At 40.2% G+C, this 19807-nt stretch overlaps 1 protein-coding gene across 4 annotated transcripts in view; it reads left to right on the forward strand.

Moving 5' to 3' along the window:
• NFE2L2 (NFE2 like bZIP transcription factor 2) overlaps window positions 1-19807 on the forward strand; it is a 44706-nt gene that overhangs the window by 15338 nt on the left and 9561 nt on the right. The window contains exon 2 of one of the 4 annotated variants that reach the window (XM_064286964.1): window positions 17390-17477. The exons of the other annotated variants lie outside the window; for them this stretch is intronic. Coding sequence (XP_064143034.1) covers window positions 17475-17477 — 3 coding nt within the window. The 5' untranslated portion in view covers window positions 17390-17474. The remainder of the gene's footprint in view (window positions 1-17389; window positions 17478-19807) is intronic. 4 annotated transcript variants of the gene reach the window in all.

A 19807-nucleotide genomic window follows, 5' to 3' on the forward strand; every position in this document is an offset into this window, starting at 1 on the left:
GCCCTTCTCTAAGATAGATTTACTGTCTTCAGTCTTCAGTTGTGACAGTCTGACCTTGGCGTCCAGTCAGAATGATTAGCAGCATTCAACTGAGAAAAGAAAAAAACTAGGACCGTATCTTTTCTCTACTGTGAACTTTGCTAGTGAGCCCCAAGCTAATCTGATGGGGTATCTAACAATGTTGACAGTGGCAGCTGCCATCTCTTGGGGTCTTCCCAATTCCTGGCATGACCCTGAGTGCTTTAACAAACTACTTTTGCCACATGCAAGCCTTACTATGTCCCGCAAAGTAAGGAGCATTATCCCTGTTGTATAGATGAAGAACTGCAACCCAGAGAAATTAAGCTGATAGATTTTACAGTGAGATGTACCTCTGTTTCATCGTCTTTGGAATGTGGGTAAAATCTGTGTCACAGGGTTGTTGGAATTAAATAAGATAAAGACCTGGGCACAGGCTCTAGCATGCAATACACATTCAACAAATGTGGGCTTTTATGGTTTGAATCTTGCCCCCAAAAATATGTGTCGTAAATCCTAACCCCTATGCATGTGGTTATAATCCCATTTGGGAATGGGTTGTCTTTGTTATGTTAGTGAGACAGGATTAGTATAGGGTGTGTCTTAAGTCAGTCTCTTTTAAGATATAAAAAAGATGAAACAAACAAGCTAGAAGCAGAGGTGGGGGAAGAGAGATACCAACCAAAATGAAGAGTGCCCACCAGCAGAAGCTCGGAAGAGACAAGGACCTGCCTCCAGAGCCAACAAAGACAGAAAGCCTTCCCCTAAAGCCTGCACTCGGAATTCAGACTTCTAGCCTCTTAAGCTGTGAGAAATTAAGTATCTGTTTGTTAAAGCCACCTATTTGTGATACTTCTGTTATAGCAGCACTAGATAACTAATTGTTATCATAATTCTATCTCTTCTTCTTCAGGGATGTTGAATATGTAGGGAGCTAGGATTTCCATGTCTCACTTGAAAAAATCCCTCCTTGAATTCTAGCTAAACATTCATGCCATTTTTGCTCTTTGCTGTAAATTTCTCATTCTCTTGTGGTCTTCCCTATGCATGTCCCTGGCCTTATGTGAGGACCTAATGATCACGGAGACTGAAGCCACATAAGAGAGAAAGCTGACCCATGGTAGGGCCTTAGAAGTGCCCTAGAACAGAGAGCACCCACATGCTGCACCTGTCTTGCTTGTGGGACCTCGAGCCTGCCCACTGGATTTCTTATAACTATGGCTATTATTAAACCATCTCATAGAGCTCTTTCCCAGACCTGGTCCTTCACCTGTGGTGGAATGTCTTAGTCTGGGGTTGTGGGCCTGGAAGTGGAAGAGCATCCACAGGCAAGTTATTAGGACAGAGGGAACTCGGGGAGTAGAAGTGCCTTTGTGGAGGGCAAACTCCAAGCATGATCTGAGTTGATGGGACATGGCCTTGTCCTCTTCCCACCCCTCTCCCCATCTTTTAGTTATTGTTGTTATTGGGTACTGTTGAGTGGGTTTTGACTCATAGCAAACTTATGTACAACAGAACAGAACACTGCCTGCTCCTGCGCTGTGCTCATAATCGTTGTTATGTTTGAGCCCATTGTTGCAGCCACTGTGTCAGTCCATCTCATTGGGCATCCTCCTCTATTTTGCTGACCCTCTACTTTACCAAGCGTGGTGTTCTTCTCCAGGGACTGATCCCTCCTGAGAGCATGTTCAAAGTACATGAGAGGAAGTCTCGCCATCCTCACTTCCAAGGAGTACTCTGGCTGTACTTTTTCCAACACAGGCTTGTTTTCTTCTGGCAGTCCGTGGTATATTCAATATTCTTCACCAACACCAAAGATTTCTTTGTGATAACTACCCCTAAGAAACTTTGGCCTTAAAATAAAAAGCAGAGTGTAAAGGAAAGGAAAGCCTTCTGAGACCCTTCAGGGAGATGACATGGTTCAAAATTTTTATGTTTATTATTCTTTGTTATTGCCATGCAAATGATTGAAACATAAACAAGTTGTGACCTCATAGTTTATTTTTTATGTAGTGGTTAGACCCAGAAGGTTAAAATTTAAATGCTTGTCATGTTCATTTGATGTCTTCAATAGGAATTGAATTTATTAATTATATTAATACCTATTAATTGTATTAATATAATACTTTATCCTTTATCCTTTATATGGATATATATCCTTTCTATCCTTTTATATGTATTACATTCTTTATGTGGATTATATCCTTCATATTTTCCACTCGCCTGTCAGTTTGTCTTACTGTGGTGGCTTGTGTGTTGCTTTGGAAGGATAATATCCATATGCCTAAAAGGAAGACCAGTTAATACAACTGTTACTCAAATTTATGCACCAACCGTTGAGGCCAAAGATAAAGAAATTGAAGATTTTTTTACCAACTTCTTTTTTTTCTGAAATCTGAAATTGATTAAACATGCAATCAAGATGCATTGATAATTACTGGTGATTGGAATGTGAATGTTGGAAACAAGAAGGATCGGTAGTTGGAAAATATGGCCTCAGTGACAGAAATGACACCAGAGATTACGTGATAGAATTTTACAAGACCAGTGACTTATTTCTTGCTAATACCTTTTTCAACAACATAAACGGTGACTATAAACATGTACCTCACCAGCTGGAATACACAGGAATCAAATTGACTGTATCTGTGGAAAGAGGAAATGGAGAAGCTTACTATTATCAGAGCAAGGTCAGGAGCTGATTGCAAAACGGACCATCAGTTGCTCATCTATCAGTTCAAATTGAAGCCGAAGAAAATTAAAACAAGTCCACGAGAGCTAAAGTATGACCTTGAGTATATCCCACCTGAATTTAGAGACCATCTCAAGAATAGATTTGACACACTGAGCACTAATGACCAAAGACCAGATGCGTTGTGGAATGATACTAAGAATATTATGCATGAAGAAAGCAATAGGTCATTAAAAAGACAGGAAAGAAAGAAAAGAGCAAAACGGATGTTGGAAGGGACTCTGAAACAGGCTTTGGAATGTAGAGTAGTAAAGTGAATGGAAGAAACGATGAAGTAAAAGAGCCGAAGAGAAGATTTCAAAGGACGGCTTGAGAAGACAGTATTAGAATAAAATGTGCAAAGAACTGGAGTTAGAAAACCAAGAGGGAAGAACATGCTGTACATTTCCGAAGCCGAAAGAACTGAAGAAAAAATTCAGGCCTCAAGTTGCAATAGGGATGGATTCTATGGGCAAAATGTTGAACGGCACAGGAAGCATCAAAAGCAGATGGAAGAAATACACAGAGTCACTGTACCAAAAAGAATTGGTCGATGTTTCACCATTTCAAGAGCTAGCATTTGATCAAGAACCTGTGGAATTGAAAGAAGTCCAAGCTGCACTGAAGGCATTGGTAAAAAAAAAAAGGCTCCAGGAATTGACAGAATACCAGTTGAGATGTTTCAACAAACGGATGCAACGCTGGACGTGCTCACTCATCTATGCCAAGAAATTTGGAAGACAGCTACCTGGCCAACTGACTGGAAGAGATCCATATTTGTGCCCATTCCAAAGAAAGATGATCCAACAGAATGCAGAAGTTATTGAGCAATTTCATTAATACCACATACAAGTAAAATTTTGCTGAAGATCATTCAAAAATGGTTGCAGCAGTACATCGACAGGGAACTGCCAGGAATTTAAGTCAGATTCAGAAGAGGACATGGAATGAGGGATATCATTGCTGATGTCAGATGGATCTTGGTTGAAAGCAGAGAATACCAGAAAGATGTTTACTTGTGTTTTACTGACTATGCAAAGGCATTCACCTGTGTGAATCATAACAAATTATGGATAACATTGCGAAGAATGGGAATTCCAGAACTCTTAAATTGTGTTCATGTGGAACCTGTACATAGACCAAGAGGCAGATATTTGAACAGAACAAGGGGATACTGCATGGTTTAAAATCAGGAAAGGTGTGCATCAGGGTTGTATCTTTTCACCATACTTATTCAGTCTGTATGCTGAGCATATAATGCAAGAAGCTGGACTATATGAAGAAGAATGGGGCATTAAGATTGGAGGAAGACTCATGAACAACCTGCAGTATGCAGCTAACAACCTTGCTAGCAGAAAGCGAAGAGGACTTGAAGCACTTACTGATGAAGATCAAAGACTACAGCCTTCAGCATGGATTACAGCTCAATATAAAGAAAACAAAAATCCTCACGATTGGACCAGTAAGCAACATCATGATAAATGGAGAAGAGATTGAAGTTGTCAAGCATTTCATTTTACTGGATTCACAATCAATGCCCATGGAAGCAGCAGTCAAGAAAACAACGTTTTGCATTGGGCAAATCTCCTGTGAAAGACCTGTTTAAAGGGTTAAAAAGCAAAGATGTCACTTTGAGGACTAAGGTGTGCCTGACCCAAACCATGGTATTTTCAGTCGCCTCACATGCATACAAAAGCTGATCAATGAATAAGGAAGATGGAAGAAGAATTGATTCCTTCAAGTTATGGTGTTGGCATAGAATATTGAATATACCATGGACTGCCAGAAGAACAAGTCTGTCTTGGAAGAAGTGCAGCCAGAATGCTGTACTTAGAAGCGAGGAAGGTGAGACTCCTAATAAGAGGGACCAGTCCCTGGAGAAGAATGCTATGCTTGGTAGAGTGTCAGCAAAAGAACGGAAGATCCTCAACAAGATTGGTTGACACAGTAGCTGCAACAATGGGCTCAACCATAACAATGATTGAGAGGATGGCACAGGACCTGGCAGTGTTTTGTTTTGTTGTACATGGATAGGGTCGTTACGAGTCGGAATCAACTCGACTGCACGTAACAACAACATCATTTCTATTTTTAAGGACTATTCACGTACATTTTTTTCAAATGAAAAACAGTTCTGTGAGGAAAGGTGCTTTAGTCTAAGTTTTCTATTACAGGAACAACACAGTGAGGTTAGCTGGCTAGGCCAAAGCTACCCCTTACGGACTAGTTAGTGAGAGAGCCCCAGCTGGCACCCACATGTTTTCTTTCTACCACACCATGCAATCTCCTGAAAGAAGCCTAGGTTATTCTGAAGTAAGAGCTTGTGTTATTTGAGTGGATAAGAACTCTGGTTCTCGAAAATGAACCTGGGTTGGATCTAGCTGTCACCATTTGTTCGATGGAGGTCTTCAGGCAAAAATACTTAACCTCTCCATGGTTCACTTTCCTTACTCCAGCATGGGGATAATGATATAACCCACCTTACAAGATAATGGATGCAAGTGCTTGGAATAGTGCTGAGTACATAGACGTGCGATATATGGTGTCTATTACTTAGAATGCATCGTGCTTTCCTTTATCTCGACTTAGAAACTTGACACTGATCTTTCACTCTTAAATCTTGATGTGAAGGCTCAGCAGGTAGCCACTGTCCTTGAATATTTCTTTAGTTGCTTAATTGAAAAGATTCATATTAAGGACAAATAGATTCATTTTTCATACTGATTTTAAGAGAATGAAATAGATATATGTATTTGTGTGTGTATGTGTGTGTGTGCGTGCGCACAGTTGTGCACAACATCGAGTCGATTCTGACTCATAATGACCCTATAGGACAGAGTAGACCTGCCCTGTAGGGTTTCCAAGGCTGTAATCTTTACAGAAGCAGACTCTTGTTTTAGAAGACTTCTTCCAAATCTCAGGAGAAAATCATGTTCTTAGTTGGACCAGATAATATTTTTCCTGTCTCATCATCTAAGTGCTCTTATTTCTACCCATTCTTCAGATGACCTTTGCAACAATCACAGAAATTGTATGGGGTCTAGACAGTAACATTGTTGATTAACACAGGATGATCCAATTAGTCCGTAGGAGCCCTCTTAGTAATTCAGACTCACACAAGTTCTCTCAGGTCATTGAGGTAGCATTTTACAAATAATTGGTAACACTATAAGTACTACCTGGTGTAGCGCGACAGCATTAATATTCTCAGTATATTCAGTGTATGCTTAAGGAGTTATTTCCAAAATGGAAGAAGTTGGTTCAATAGAATTCACCTGTAAGGGGTGTGGAAGGCTCATTTTCCGTAGGCTCACACACAGCTGCACTCCCAGTACTGTAGCTACTAGGCCACTTGTGGCTCTTGAGTACTTGAAATATGGCTAGTGTAACTGAGAAACTGAATTTTTAATTTTAAAGAGTTCTGACTTAAATTTAAAGACGGAAGCAGTGTAAAATATTTTTCTGTTATGTACGACTTTGTTTTGATAGGACTACATTTCATGTTATCAAATCATATACTATTGTAGTGTATGTTGGGTGTGTATGTCATTTCTAATACCTCATTAATAATTTTTATATTGGTTACATGTTAAAATAATCTTTTGGATATATTGGCTTAAATATATTATTAAAGTTAATTTCATCTGTTTTTTTAATAAGACTGCTAAACTATTTAAAATAACGTATGTGGCTTACGTTGTATTTCTATTGGAGAGTGCTGCTTTAGCGCATGTATCTGTTCAGTTAGCTGAAATTAGCCAATATTTTTAAAATTCAAAATTAGTTTTCAAGGTTTACATATAAAAAGAAACAATCTTTGATGGTTACAAGGGAGGGGAGGGGTGGGATGGAAAAACACTAAATAGACAATAGATAAGTGGTAACTTTGGTGAAGGGTAAGACAGTACACAATACTGGGAAAGCCAGTACACAGTACTTGGGAAGCCAGCACAACTTGTACAAGGAAAGGTCGTGAAGCTCTATAGATACATCCAGACTCCCTGAGGGACCGAATTGCTGGGCTGAGGACTGTGGGGACCATGGTCTCAGGGAACATCTAGCTCAATTGGCATAACATAGTTTATAAAGAAAATGTTCTACATTCTACTTCGGTGAGTAGCATTTGGGGTCTTAAAATCCTGTGAGCAGCCATCTAAGATACTCCACTGGTCTCACCCCTTCAGGGGCAAGGGAGAATGAAGAAAACAAAAGACACAAGGGAAAGATTACTTCAAAAGACTAATGGACCACAACTACCATGGCCTTCACCAGACTGAGTCCAGTACAACTATATGGTGCCCGGCTACCGCCATTGACTGCTCTGTCAAGGGTCACAGTAGAGGGTCCTGGATAGAACTAGAGAAGAATGTAGAACAAAATCCTAACTCCCAAAAAATGATGAGACTTAGTGGCCTGGCAGAAGCTGGAAAAACCCCAAGAGTGTGGCCCCCAGAAACCCTTTTAGCTGAGTAATGAAGACATTCCTGAGGCTCATCCTTCATCCGAAGATTAGACAGGCCCATAAAACAAAATGAGACTAAAGTGGCACACCAGCCCAGGGGCAAGGACTAGAAGGCAGAAGAGGACAGGAAAGCTGGCAATAGGGAACCCAAGATTGAGAAGGGAGAGTTTTTGACATATCGTGGTGTTAACCAATGTCATAAAACAATATGTGTACTAACTGTTTAATAAGAAGCTAGTTGTATAAACCTTCATCTGAAGTACAATAAAAAATAAATTCCCAAAAAAGTTACTTTTCAGACTTATATTTTGGACTTCATAGAATCAGGCAGGGACTTTCAGGGTCACCTAACCGAACCCCGACCTTTTGCAGGTAAAGAAACCAAGGCAGAAGTTACTGTAAAATGATGTCACCTAATCTTAGTGTTCTTTATAGTCTGCCACTTAGAGGGTCGCCATGAGTTGGAGTCGGCCCACCGGCGGCGGGTGTGGTTTTGGGGTTTGGGTGGAGCGCTGGGAATGTAGTGGACGACAGGGATGAAAAGGGATTAAACTTCCATCAGATCCGGACTGAAGACAATGCCTTTGAAAAGAAGGAATCTCAGATGGTAAGGAAAAAGAGTTTGTGCTGTGCCTTCCAGTCAGTGGGCCGTGTGATCGGGTAGGGTTGGACATGGATTTTTGTTAGGCAGTGTAATGATACTTTCATGGGTAAGAGTAATGAGGTAAAAACAACTCACACTCTGTGTGAGCATTTATTTTAGAAAACTTCATACATCTGGCTTCCATATTTTAAGAAGTCATTTTCTCAAAACCAGCGGTTTTAAACCATTCCTACAGTGTTTGTCCTTTGAGGAAAACACTGAGAACTTGATTTCATGTGTTCATTACTTAGTTGAGGTGTCTGGTGAAATGCAGGCCTGTTTTCTGGTATTGTTTTCTTTTAAGTGTAGCAAAACCGATTTAAAAGACATCAATAACTTCATCGAACACCCTTGGAGCAACCCAGTATTTTATTTATTTTTTGAAGATTTGGGGATGGGAGGCAAGGGGAGGCATTAGGGTCGACCTGGTTGGACTTATTTTCTCTTTAAAAAGGTTTCATTGTGTATTAGAAATGCTGAGGTTGCTGATTTTGCCTGTTGTGCTTTGTTTCCCTATTGCAGCTTTGCCTGAACTCTGTCTTAACTGTGTTCACCGGGGCCTCTACATTTTTTGCCCCTGCAAACATGCTGCCAGCTCCTCATGTTAGACCTGAAGGCCCAAACCAAGGTTAGCTTGGCTGGAACAAGGCTGGGCATAGGCTGGTGGTTAAAGAAATGCTGGTTGCTGAACAACTGACACTTCTGGATGTGACATTTATTCTCTTGTTCAGCCTCAATTTATAGTTAGGAGATAATGGGAGGCCTCGATTTTGAAAGGATTCTGGAATTAATATACGAGACCATGCAAACAATGTGTTTTATCGAGTGAGTACCACGTGCTAGTAAGATGCCAAGTGGGAAGGACATAAATGAGCTGGGAAAGGTGTGAGGACATGAAGGAGTAGGGAAAGGGACATTCTCTCACAGTGCTGAGAGTGTAAAAGACACAACACCTCTGGCTAGGGCTGTTTGGCAATATTTATTCAGAATTAAAAATGCATGTACTCTTTGACCCAGCAATTCCACTTTGAAGTATTTATTCTACAGATATCTTCACAAGTTTATAAATGGTTTATATACAAGGATATTCATTATAGCATTATTTGTGATAGCAGAAGCTTACAAACAAAAATCCATCAATGGGGGGCTGATAAATAATTATATTATTAAATAATATATTATTATTGTTATGCTACATCCTTATACGGAATCCCTGGGTGGCACAAATGGTTAAGCACTCGGCTACTAACCGAAAAGTTGCTGGTTCGAATCCACCCAGAGGCCTCGGGAGATAAGCCTGGCGATCTGCTTCTGAAAGGTCACAGCCTTGAAAACCTTATGGAGCAGCTCTACTCCGCACACATGGGGTTGCTGTGAGTCAGAACTGTCTCAGTGGCAACTAACAACAACAATATCCTTGTAGTGAAATGATGTTCAGCCGTTAAAAATAATAAGGCGACTCTATGCCCTGATGTGGAACTATCCGTAACACAGATTAAATGGAGGGAAATAAGCAAAATGTGGAACACTGATTATTAGTCTCTGTGTGTGTGTGTGTTTAATAGAGTATCTTTCTAAGAAGACACAAAAAATCTGATTCTAGTTGTTGCCTTGGGGAAGGGTAACTGGGAGATTACTTCTGCAGCATTAAAATTTTGTACTGTGACTGTGTTGTCTATTCAGAAAAGACATTGTTATGCCCTGAAGTAGTTCATAGTCTAGTCAGACCATTGTAAGAAAACCCAAATAAGATGTATAAAATGGGTAAATATCGATTTTATGGGAAGATTAATTTAAATCCTAAGATTTGCCTGTCAGTGGTCAAGGTCAGCGATCTTAGTGTTTATAGGTAGACAATAGACTTCCAAGCCCTTCATCTCTGGGAGAGGGCACAGGGGCTAAAGCCATTTGCAGAGCTTGCCCTGTTTTTGTGTGAGCATCAAGGAGTGTTACCGTTGTGTGTTGGGAAGAGCCTCCCAGGCTTGGAATGGGAAGTTTTGGGTTATAGTCCTAGCTCTGCTGCTTGCCGAGCGTGAAATTTGGGGCAGTTACGCTAGATCCCCAAAGCCTAAATTTGCCCATCTGTAGATGAAAAAAACTATATCTGGTCGACTTCCCTTGCACTGCTACAGTGAGCCTCGAGTACCACCCATGAACAGTCCTGTAAACCATAAAGTGCTTTGCAAATGCTGGGTGTTAATAGAAGCTGTTAGATGCCTGTGTAGCTGGCAGGCTAGGGCAAGAGATGCTTTTGACCTTTGACCCTGGGCAAATCATTTCATCCTCTAGACTTCAGTTTCCCTATTGAAAAAACGAAATGGTCTGTCTCAGTGATCCCTAGAGTCCCTTCCCATTGTAGCATTTCCGTGACAGTGTGGTATTAGCAGTAATTCCCATCTCGATTAAGATGAGTCATACTGACCGAACAGTCCAAATGCGAGGAAGAAGTCTCTGTGTATGAGATGGAAAATCTGAACCTCTGTGTCGGGTATGAAAACATTGCCATCATCGAGACGGGAGAACAAAGGAATAGGAGGAGGAAATGGAGTGTGTGGCTAATTGCTTCCATGAACAACTTATCACTTTTGCCATGAGTCCAGAAAAACTGGATGGTGCCCGGCTACCTTACTGAACAAGTTTGATCAAAGATTCTGTAGAAGAATCCTGATCTGAAGGGGAAAATGCAGAACAGAATTTCAAATTCTCATGGACTCCAAACTTTCTGGAGCCGTGGAGGGTGGATAAACCCCTGAAACTGTTGCCCTGAAAAAAAAAAGAGGTAACCTTTAAACCTTAAACCAGAAATATCCCCTGAAAATCTTCTTAAAAACCGAACAGTAGTTTAACTTAACTAGTAAAAAATGTCTGCCTTGAGCATTATGCTCTTTTAAGAGCTATCTATATGGGATCAAATTAACAACAGCAACTTGGAAGATTAGATATGAATCTTAGGGGACAATAAGTTTATGTTAATGGGAGAGGAACAACTCAGAAAAGGAGGGTGAGTGAGTACACAACTTGAAGTATGTAATCAGTGTCACTGGATTGTACATGTAGAAACTATTGAATTGGTGTATGTCTAGCTGCATATGTTCCAAACAACATCAATAAACTAAAATTAAAAAAAATAAAAATATAAAATTTTGATTGAAAATCTCCAAAGAGATAAATAAAGGGAGACCAAGAATGCATAAAATGAGTGGAGATATAGTTTGTTTGTGTTCTTTATGCCTCCACAGCCTCCTTGCTTTCAAGTATGCAATTGGGCGAGACCTTTGGAAACCAGGTTTGGCCCTTGTTTATTAGGTGGGGTATTTGGACAATCTATGACAGATGTCACCTCCTCTGTGAGGTCTTTCTGTGCAGATTTAGTGATACTTCCCCCATGCTGCCTTAGCTCCTACATGCTCCTCATCACGCTGTCTGAGAACTGAGATCAGAGATGGTCCCTTATTTACCTTTGTGTCCCCAGCCCCTAGTACGGTTCCTGGCTCCTGAGAGATGGCTATATTAGATGGATAAGTGGACTAATGATCCTTGTAGGGCACTAGGTACACTAATCTTTTTGGTCTTGACCAGCAGCTTTATAACTATCACCATTCCAGTAAAACAAAATTTTAGACATTAGTAACTCTTTTAAACACACCTTGGAATACATGTTAATAGAATCTGCATTTTAAAAAAAAGCTAAATGTTTTGGACAATCTCTCTCCCTCTCTTTGTATATATGTATAATAATATATAAACATATATATTAAATAACAAGTATATATGCATAATATATAAATATACTTAAAATTCATCACCACCACCATGGGCACACTAGCCTAACAAACAGCATATTGTACTTAACTCAGCCCCCAACCCTGGATAACCGTCCTGATTTTTTTTTTTTTTTTAGCTAATCATACCAAACCCTTCTGCTGACTCACAGAAACCCTAAGGCGATTAAAAATGGAAAGGGCCCTGAAGAATGAACTGTATCATCTCTTTGACAACTGCAGGACCCAAAGCCTAGAGCGAGTAAAGGACCAAGGACCACTCAGGGAGTTTAGTGGCAGAAGTGGCTGTACAGAACCCATGGGGTTGGAGTATATTGGAGCAATCCCCCTCCTTTGTGGAGGGTGCCCTGTGGGATCATTCTAACAGTAGTGGAAGGACCTACTTATAGAGGCAAAAAGTTCCTTTCATGTGTGGAGGACAGCATCTGGAACTGAATACCCACATGGCTTGTTCAAAAACGGGGAAGAGATTAGAAAAATGTGTCCTAACGTGTGCTTATAAACCAAGGCATTTTGTCTTGGCAAAGTAATCATAACCCTTGAGTATGTCCTCTGAGGCCTGACAGTAGCACTCTGCTCAAATACAATAAAAAAAAAAAAAAAACATCCTATTGAAACCTAGCTATAAAACCTCATGGAAAAGACAGAGCAATATACTTTTCATAGCAGGTGGAGTCACCTACTGTTTTGGAAATTAACTGTCCTTCTAATTTCAAGCCAAGCTACATATGTGCCTCTTAAGAAAAAAAATCCAACTCACTGCCTGCTTTGCTTTCCAGTTTTGCTTTATCTTTGCATCATGCTTCATAGTTTACAGACCAGCATAATGGACGAGAGTTCCAGTAAACTGGCTGGATCACATTTCTTAGATTGAGTCATTGCTGAGAAACTTGTTTGTGAACAGGAAGCAGCTCATGAAAATGTCTGTAGATGCCAGACTGTGAGGAAACTGAACCACTTTCTAGTTGAAAGATAAAAAGGGTAGAAGGATGGTACTGCTACCCAGGGAATAGCCAATTTGTGATTTGGGGTTTTAACTTTTTGAACAATTTCTCTCTTGTTGGTGTATGGTTAAGAAATTTTATGTTATTAAAAAGTGTTAGTTCTTCAAGATGGAGGAGGTAATCCTTTGTAAAACTTCTCCAGAAAGAAAATTTGGATTAGTATAACAGTTACTACCTATGGAGCCCTGGTGGTACAGTAGTTAAATGCTCAACTAACCAAAAGGTCAAGAGGATTCCAACCTACCAGCCGCCCTGTGAAAGACATGGCTGTCTGCAGTTTGCTTCCGTTAAGATTACAGCCTTGGAAACTCTCTGGGGCAGTTCTGTAGGGTAGCTCTGAGTCAGAATCGACTCAATGGCAACAATTTTTTTTTTTTCTTCTTTACTGCCTATTAGGAATCTCTACTAGGCCAGTTATTTTTTAAAATGGAGCTGTAGTTACACGGAAATAAACCTGGCAACATTTAGACTTGGCCTAGATGAGTGTAAGGGCCCTTTCATCTCCAATATTCTGTGATTTAAAATTTTTAATCACCTACTTCACAATTATTGTCCAATTTGCTTACTTGGGATGTGTCATCAGGAGAGATTAGTCACTAGAGGAGGATATCATGTTTTACGAAGTAGAGGGGCAGTGAGGGGTGTGGGAGACCCTTGGTGAGATGGACTAACACGTTAGCTACAGCGATGGACTCTAACATGCTGGCAGTTGTGAGGATGACACAGAACCTGGCGACGTTTTGTTCGGTTGTACGTAAGGTTGCCATGATTTAGAGGCCTCTTGTCAGCAGGTAGCAATAACAGCTTCACAATTACTGTAGCAATATAGTCAAGAGCTATCAAGTTGGTCCTTCAGAACCAAAGTACTTAAATGTGGGAAAACTGTAGAAAATGACTTGTCTCCCTTCTCTAGAGTTGTTGGAAAACAGTTGGCATTGTGGTGGATTTATCTTTTTGTATGGAGAAGTAGGAAAGAAGCCATAAAGAAGTAAATAGGTAGAAGAATATTTGTGAAATACAGTCATCATTAGTGGGATTTATTTTAACAACAGACTTGCTTGGAGTTATCTTACTTTGGTTATTTAGTAAGGATTGCGTACGTACTGCTGAAGCAAGCACAATTTAGTAAGGATTGTGACTGCAAAGGAGTAGAGCTCTGTGAATCAAGGAGGGGATGTTTTGTTGTTTTATCAATTCTTCAAAATTCAAACACACCCTCAATTGGTTTTATAGCCTCCTGCAGTTCTTAATTTGGTTTATACTCATCCAGATGGTAGGATCTGACTCATGTTCCATCCGGTTTTGTTCAAAAATATTTGGGCAGCTTCTATGGGGGAAAAACTTAAACTAAATTTAGCTTTTAGGTAAATAATATAATTACCTGGGCGTAATATAAGAATAAAATGTGTAAAAGAAAAACATTACCAGACTCTGAATGCTATTGACCAGTATTTGGATGGAGAGATTCCCAGGGGAATAAACTATAAGATGTATCGTTTTCTTAATGGAAATAACTGATTTTAAGAAGGAAAAACTTGAGATACTGTCTTACCTGTGTTACTGTAAAATTGGAAGCCAGTAACAGTTTTCATCTTGTTTACACAGTTAGTAATCTGTGCAGTTTTACTTAGAGAGTTTGTTGGTGACATGTTATTTTTAGGAGGAAGCCTCCCACCACCTTTGCATCATTGTTGGGGCAAAATAGAGAATGGTTTGAGGAAGGGAGTTACAGGTCTCATTTATACATCGGATTGTGTAAAAGAAACCATTTTATTTTTCATTTCAATTGCTTTTCCAAAGCCTCAGTTTACTGAATAGCTTTAATTTAGAAGAGGGATTGTGTTATCGTTGCTGTATCTTTTCCTGACTTTTTGGCTCATCTGAACATGGTAAGTGCTGATCTGTTCAGAGGACTAAAATTGGCTTGCAAAAGACTTCTTTAATATGGATTCTGTGTTCAAGGCTTTTCTTCTTTGTTTATCCTGGTGCCAAGATGTTTGTTTTAAAGTGGTAGAGCTAACAGTCCAACTTCAAATTTCCCATAAAATGTGTAACAGATTACCCAGATGGCAAATGATGATATATACATTTTAAACATGAATATTTCCATTGGGCCAGATGGTGATTTAACACGAATTGTTCAACATTTATGTTTCTTATTAAGCTGTCTTCTTTTGTCTAAGCCAAGCTAGCAGTATAATTTGGAACACATTCAGGAATCACTAAAGGACAACGACAACAAAAAACCCAGACACTAAGTGGCATTTGGCATTTGCTCCGTATGGCACGTGAAGGCACAGAGCCGGTGCCTGCATTGCCTTCAAGAAGCTTTGTCCCTAGTCTTAAGGAACACCTTACAAACCATCCCTCTGCTTTCGTCTCCCTTCCCAAGCCCTACTTATCTGACATTTTGCATTGCAGCCTTCCTCTTGGGGGACTTGCGGGAGATTAGGCAGCTGTACTTCCTCGATGCCCTGCATTTATGTGCAGAAAAGCAGTTTTAGTTCTTCCTTAGGCCCTTCCCTTCCCTGCTCTTGTTTGTTTTGGACTCCACCCAGACTATTATTTCCTCTTAGATGATGATGCCTCAGCTTGGCAGAGAGACGGGTCATTTGTGGAATAAGTCATGTGCTCACACAGCTCCTTGCAGGAAATGCTCCCTGCCTGCCTGTTAGGTCAACACAGAACACAGTAACTGAGCCTGTGGGGCCCCCCCAACAGCGAAGCTTGGGTTGACATACCGTCACAGTTCTCATTTTAACACGAAGCTTTGAATGTTTCATACAGTATCAAATCTCTGCAGGTTTCCTTCTTCTGAAACTTACGTGAAAATCTGAGTAACACAGAATATGACGTATTGAGGCCATGGCAGGAAACCCATTGTTGCTGCATCCTAAATTTGGCTAGAACATTAGTTTTTAGAAATTCCAAAAAGTTGCTTAAAATTCAAGCCTTTTTTTTTTTTTTTTGAAGTGTAAGCTTTCTTACACTTAATTGTGCTCATGAGGAACCTTTACATAGATCAAGAGGCAGTTGTTCGGACAGAACAAGGGGATACTGATTGGTTTAAAGTCAGGAAAGGTGTGCGTCAGGGTTCTATTCTTCCACCATACCTATTCAATCTGTATGCTGAGCAGATAATATGAGAAGCTGGACTATATGAAGAAGAACCAGGCATCAGGATTGGAGGAAGACTCATTAACAACCTGCGTTATGCAGATGACACAACCTTGCTTGCTGAAAGTGAAGAGGACTTGAAGCACTTACTGATGAAGATCAAAGACTACAGCCTTCAGTATGGATTGCACCTCAACATAAAACAAAAATCCTCACAACTGGACCAACGAGCAACATCATGATAAACAGAGAAAAGATTGACGTTGTCAAGGATTTCATTTTACTTGGATCCACAATCAACAGCCATGGAAGCAGCAGTCAAGAAATCAAAAGATGCATTGCATTGGGTAAGTCTGCTGCAAAGGATCTCTTTAAAGTGCTGAAGAACAAAGATGTCACCTTGAAGACTAAGGTGCGCCTGACCCAAGTCATGGTATTTTCAATCGCATCATATGCATGTGAAAGCTGGACAATGAATAAGAAGACTGAAGAAGAATTGACGCCTTTGAATTGTTGTGTTGGAGAAGAATATTGAATATACCGTGGACTGCCAAAAGAACGAACAAATCTGTCTTGGAAGAAGTACAACCAGAATGCTCCTTAGAAGCAAGGATGGCGAGACTGCATGTTACATACTTTGGACATGTTGTCAGGAGGGATCAGTCCCTGGAGAAGGACACCATGCTTGGCAGAGTACAGGGTCAGTGGAAAAGAGGAAGACCCTCAATGAGGTGGATTGACACAGTGGCTGCAACAGTGAGCTCAAGCATAACAAGGATTGTAAGGATGGCGCAGAACCAGGCAGTGTTTCTTTCTGTTGTTCATAGGGTCGCTATGAGTCGGAACCGACTCGGCGGCACCTAACAACAAAACAACAACAAGGTTTCTTTTAGAGACCTCTCATAACAAGAATAAATATTACATAAACAAAAAGATACAAAAGTAGACACCTAGGACACTTAACAAACCTGGTTTGGTGCCAGTATGATCACATTGAATGCTGCCCAGTGTACATTAAGAACGATTAGATGTTGTCACTTAAGACACCCTTTGTTGGCCTTCCTGGTGGAGACAGTAAGCTAGGGCAGTAGGAGCCACTTCTTGTTTCACATCAGATAATGAGACTGGAATGCTCAGGAGCTGAACCTAGACCATGCTTCCTATTTTATTTTTCCTATTTGTTGGTAAGAATTCATCAAGGTGTTCTTTTCTGATCATGTTATGAGAAATTTAACAACAACAAATTGAGTTTGTTTGTAACCGTGCATTGAAGGGTAGTCATAATAGGAATTCAGTGGCAATTGAATGGTGGGTGTATGTGTGTATGTAAACATACGTGAAAGTGTATGTAAAAGTATGTGGGAGTCCCCACTGCCATCACCACCACAGCCACTGCCGCATCATTCACAGAAATTACGTCTTCTAATTTGCTCCTTCTTAAGGTTGCTTTATAAATAATTTTAGAGTCAATCTTAAACCCAAATCCTTTCATTTTTATTTACATTGTATATTGCACATGGCTAGTAAGTTTCAAACGTACTGTGACAAAGAACTTAGCAGCTCCCTTGTTTTAATGAAGGTGTACATGACTTTAGAAAAAAGTTAACTGGTTCATTCTTTCTGCCTATCTAGGTGGTCCCAACATTAGCTCCCACTACGGTTAGGCCCACAACTGCATTCTTACCCACTGGCCTGGAATTCAGTCTCAAGCATAGCAATGGTAAGGCCCATTGCCATCAACATGCATAACAATATGTACATTCTTGACATTTATAGGGATCTCTTTCACACATCTCACTTCACTACCAACATCTGTATGATAGTAGTAAGATGGAATAATTATACTAAATTTATAAATACACCGTCTAAACCTCTTAGATATGATCATCTGATGGGAAGGAAGAACAAGAATTATATCAACTGTTGATGCCACTGTATTGGATTATTTTAAACTGAATTCCACTAGAGAATTTCTTCCCATCCGTGAGGACTGTGGGTTCTAAGGCTACTTGGCAACAGTCAGATTTGTGAGCAGTTGTTCCACCGTAAATTGCTTCAGTGCTCTTTCAATTCTTATATGAAAAAGACAGCTAGATATTTTTTTTTAAGCCAGGATCTCGTATCTTAACAAGGAAGAAGCCTCAGCCCCAGGCAGGCAGCAGAAAGTGAGGGGGGCAGTGGGTGTCAGGGTGGCATCAGGGTGCAGAGACACTTGGGTTTCTCTTACTGATCTTCTGTACTTTCCACACCAGTTCTTAAAAGGGGTTGGAATAGGTACTGCCTATTTTATGTTAACCATTTGCTGTAACTGAAATGTTGGAGGTTCGAATCTACCTAGAGGCACCTTGATCTACTTCTGAAAAATCAGCCATCGAAAACCCTATACACACAGCTCTACTCTGGCACGCATGAGGTTGCCACTAGTCGAAGTAGACTCAATAGCAACTGGTAACTTAAAGAGAGAAACTAGAATTTGATTAAGATTGTGTGATCATGTATCCCTTTAATTTTTAGTGCTGGCATTTAGTAAATGTGACTGCATTAAGCACCTCTTCAATTCCTTGGTCAGATAGCTCCAGTTTGATGAAAAGTCTAGAAAGGACACTCTACTGTATCTAAATTCACTGAAAAGAAATACCCTTATCTTTGAAATAGGGATATTTTAACTTTATATCGTTGTTTTGAGGATCAGTTTGTATACATAGAACAGTGCCTGGCAGAGAGGAAGCCCTTAATAGATGTTGGCTTAAAAATAATTATGTAAGAGCCACAGGTGCTGTTTTTACTGTACCTGCCTGTGTGCTTTACACTATGTATTATACTCTTCAAGGCTACGATAATGAATAGGAACCCCATGAGCAAGGGTTCACAGCATTTGAGACTCCAACACCAGCCTTTAGTCAAGGTTAGAGGCGGCCTTTGCCATCTAACTAGCTGTACTCCTTCCAGGCTGGGTTGCCTTCTACTACTTTGTTGGGTAAAAATAGTTCAGTTGCTCACTGAAGCAACAACCGTGTTATTTTTACCCTTGGGAGGCTGAAAGTAGTAGAACTGTACAAATACTGGGCGGTCTAGCACTGTAAGCCGCAGCAGAACCAAAAGACAAAGTTTTTAATTTGTGCCCACTGTCTCTATTGGCCGTCAAGTTCCAACTGCCATTCTCCCTACATCTTGATCTTCCCAGAGTCTCCATTTCATCTTACTATTTTCAGTGTAGGTGATTTGTTAAGTGAAAACTGTTACAGATTGAATTGTGTCCCCCAAAATATGTGTTGTAAACCTGTGGATGAAATACCATTTGGAAATAGGGTTTTCTGTGTTATGTTAATGATGTCATACCAGTGTAGGGTATGTTTTAAGCCAGTCACTTTTGAGATATAAAAGAGCAGATTAGGCACAGAAAAAAGCAAGCACAGATGGGGGAGACAGATGCCACGCCACATGAAAATTGCTGAGGAACCCAGAAACAGAAGCTGAAACGAGACAAGGACCTTCTGTCAGAGCTGACAGGGAGAGAAAGACTTCCCCTAGAGCTACTACCCTGAATTTGGACTTTTAGCTTCCTAAACTGTGAGGAAAAAAAAAAAATCTTTTTGGTGAAGCCACTCACCTGTGGTATTTCTATAGCAGCAGCACTAGATAATTAGGAATTTGACTTAAATTTCCTACGTCTGTTTAGACTTTTCCAAAAATTGAAGTTACAAATCAGAAAAATTGCTTTTGACACATTTTTGTTTAGGAAGGTCTGGATGTGGTATCAACCCTGGTCACATAGGCCAAAATTCTCATGTCTTTTATTAAATCAAAATAATAGTGTTAGGTGTAATTGAGTCAGTTTCAACTCACGCAATCCCATGTGACAGAGTAGAACTATACCTTGGGATTTTCTTGGCTGTAATTTCATGGAAGCCAATAGCCAATATCCAGGTCTTTCCCCCATGGAGCTACTCGGTGGGTGCAAACTGTCAACCTGTTAGCAGCTGAGCACTTAACAGTTTGCACCACTAAGATTCCATATAGATATTCACAGAGATCTAAATATAAATATAT

Source organism: Loxodonta africana, chromosome 6, assembly GCF_030014295.1.
Source record: "Loxodonta africana isolate mLoxAfr1 chromosome 6, mLoxAfr1.hap2, whole genome shotgun sequence".
In the NCBI taxonomy this organism is placed as follows: Eukaryota; Metazoa; Chordata; class Mammalia; order Proboscidea; family Elephantidae; genus Loxodonta; species Loxodonta africana.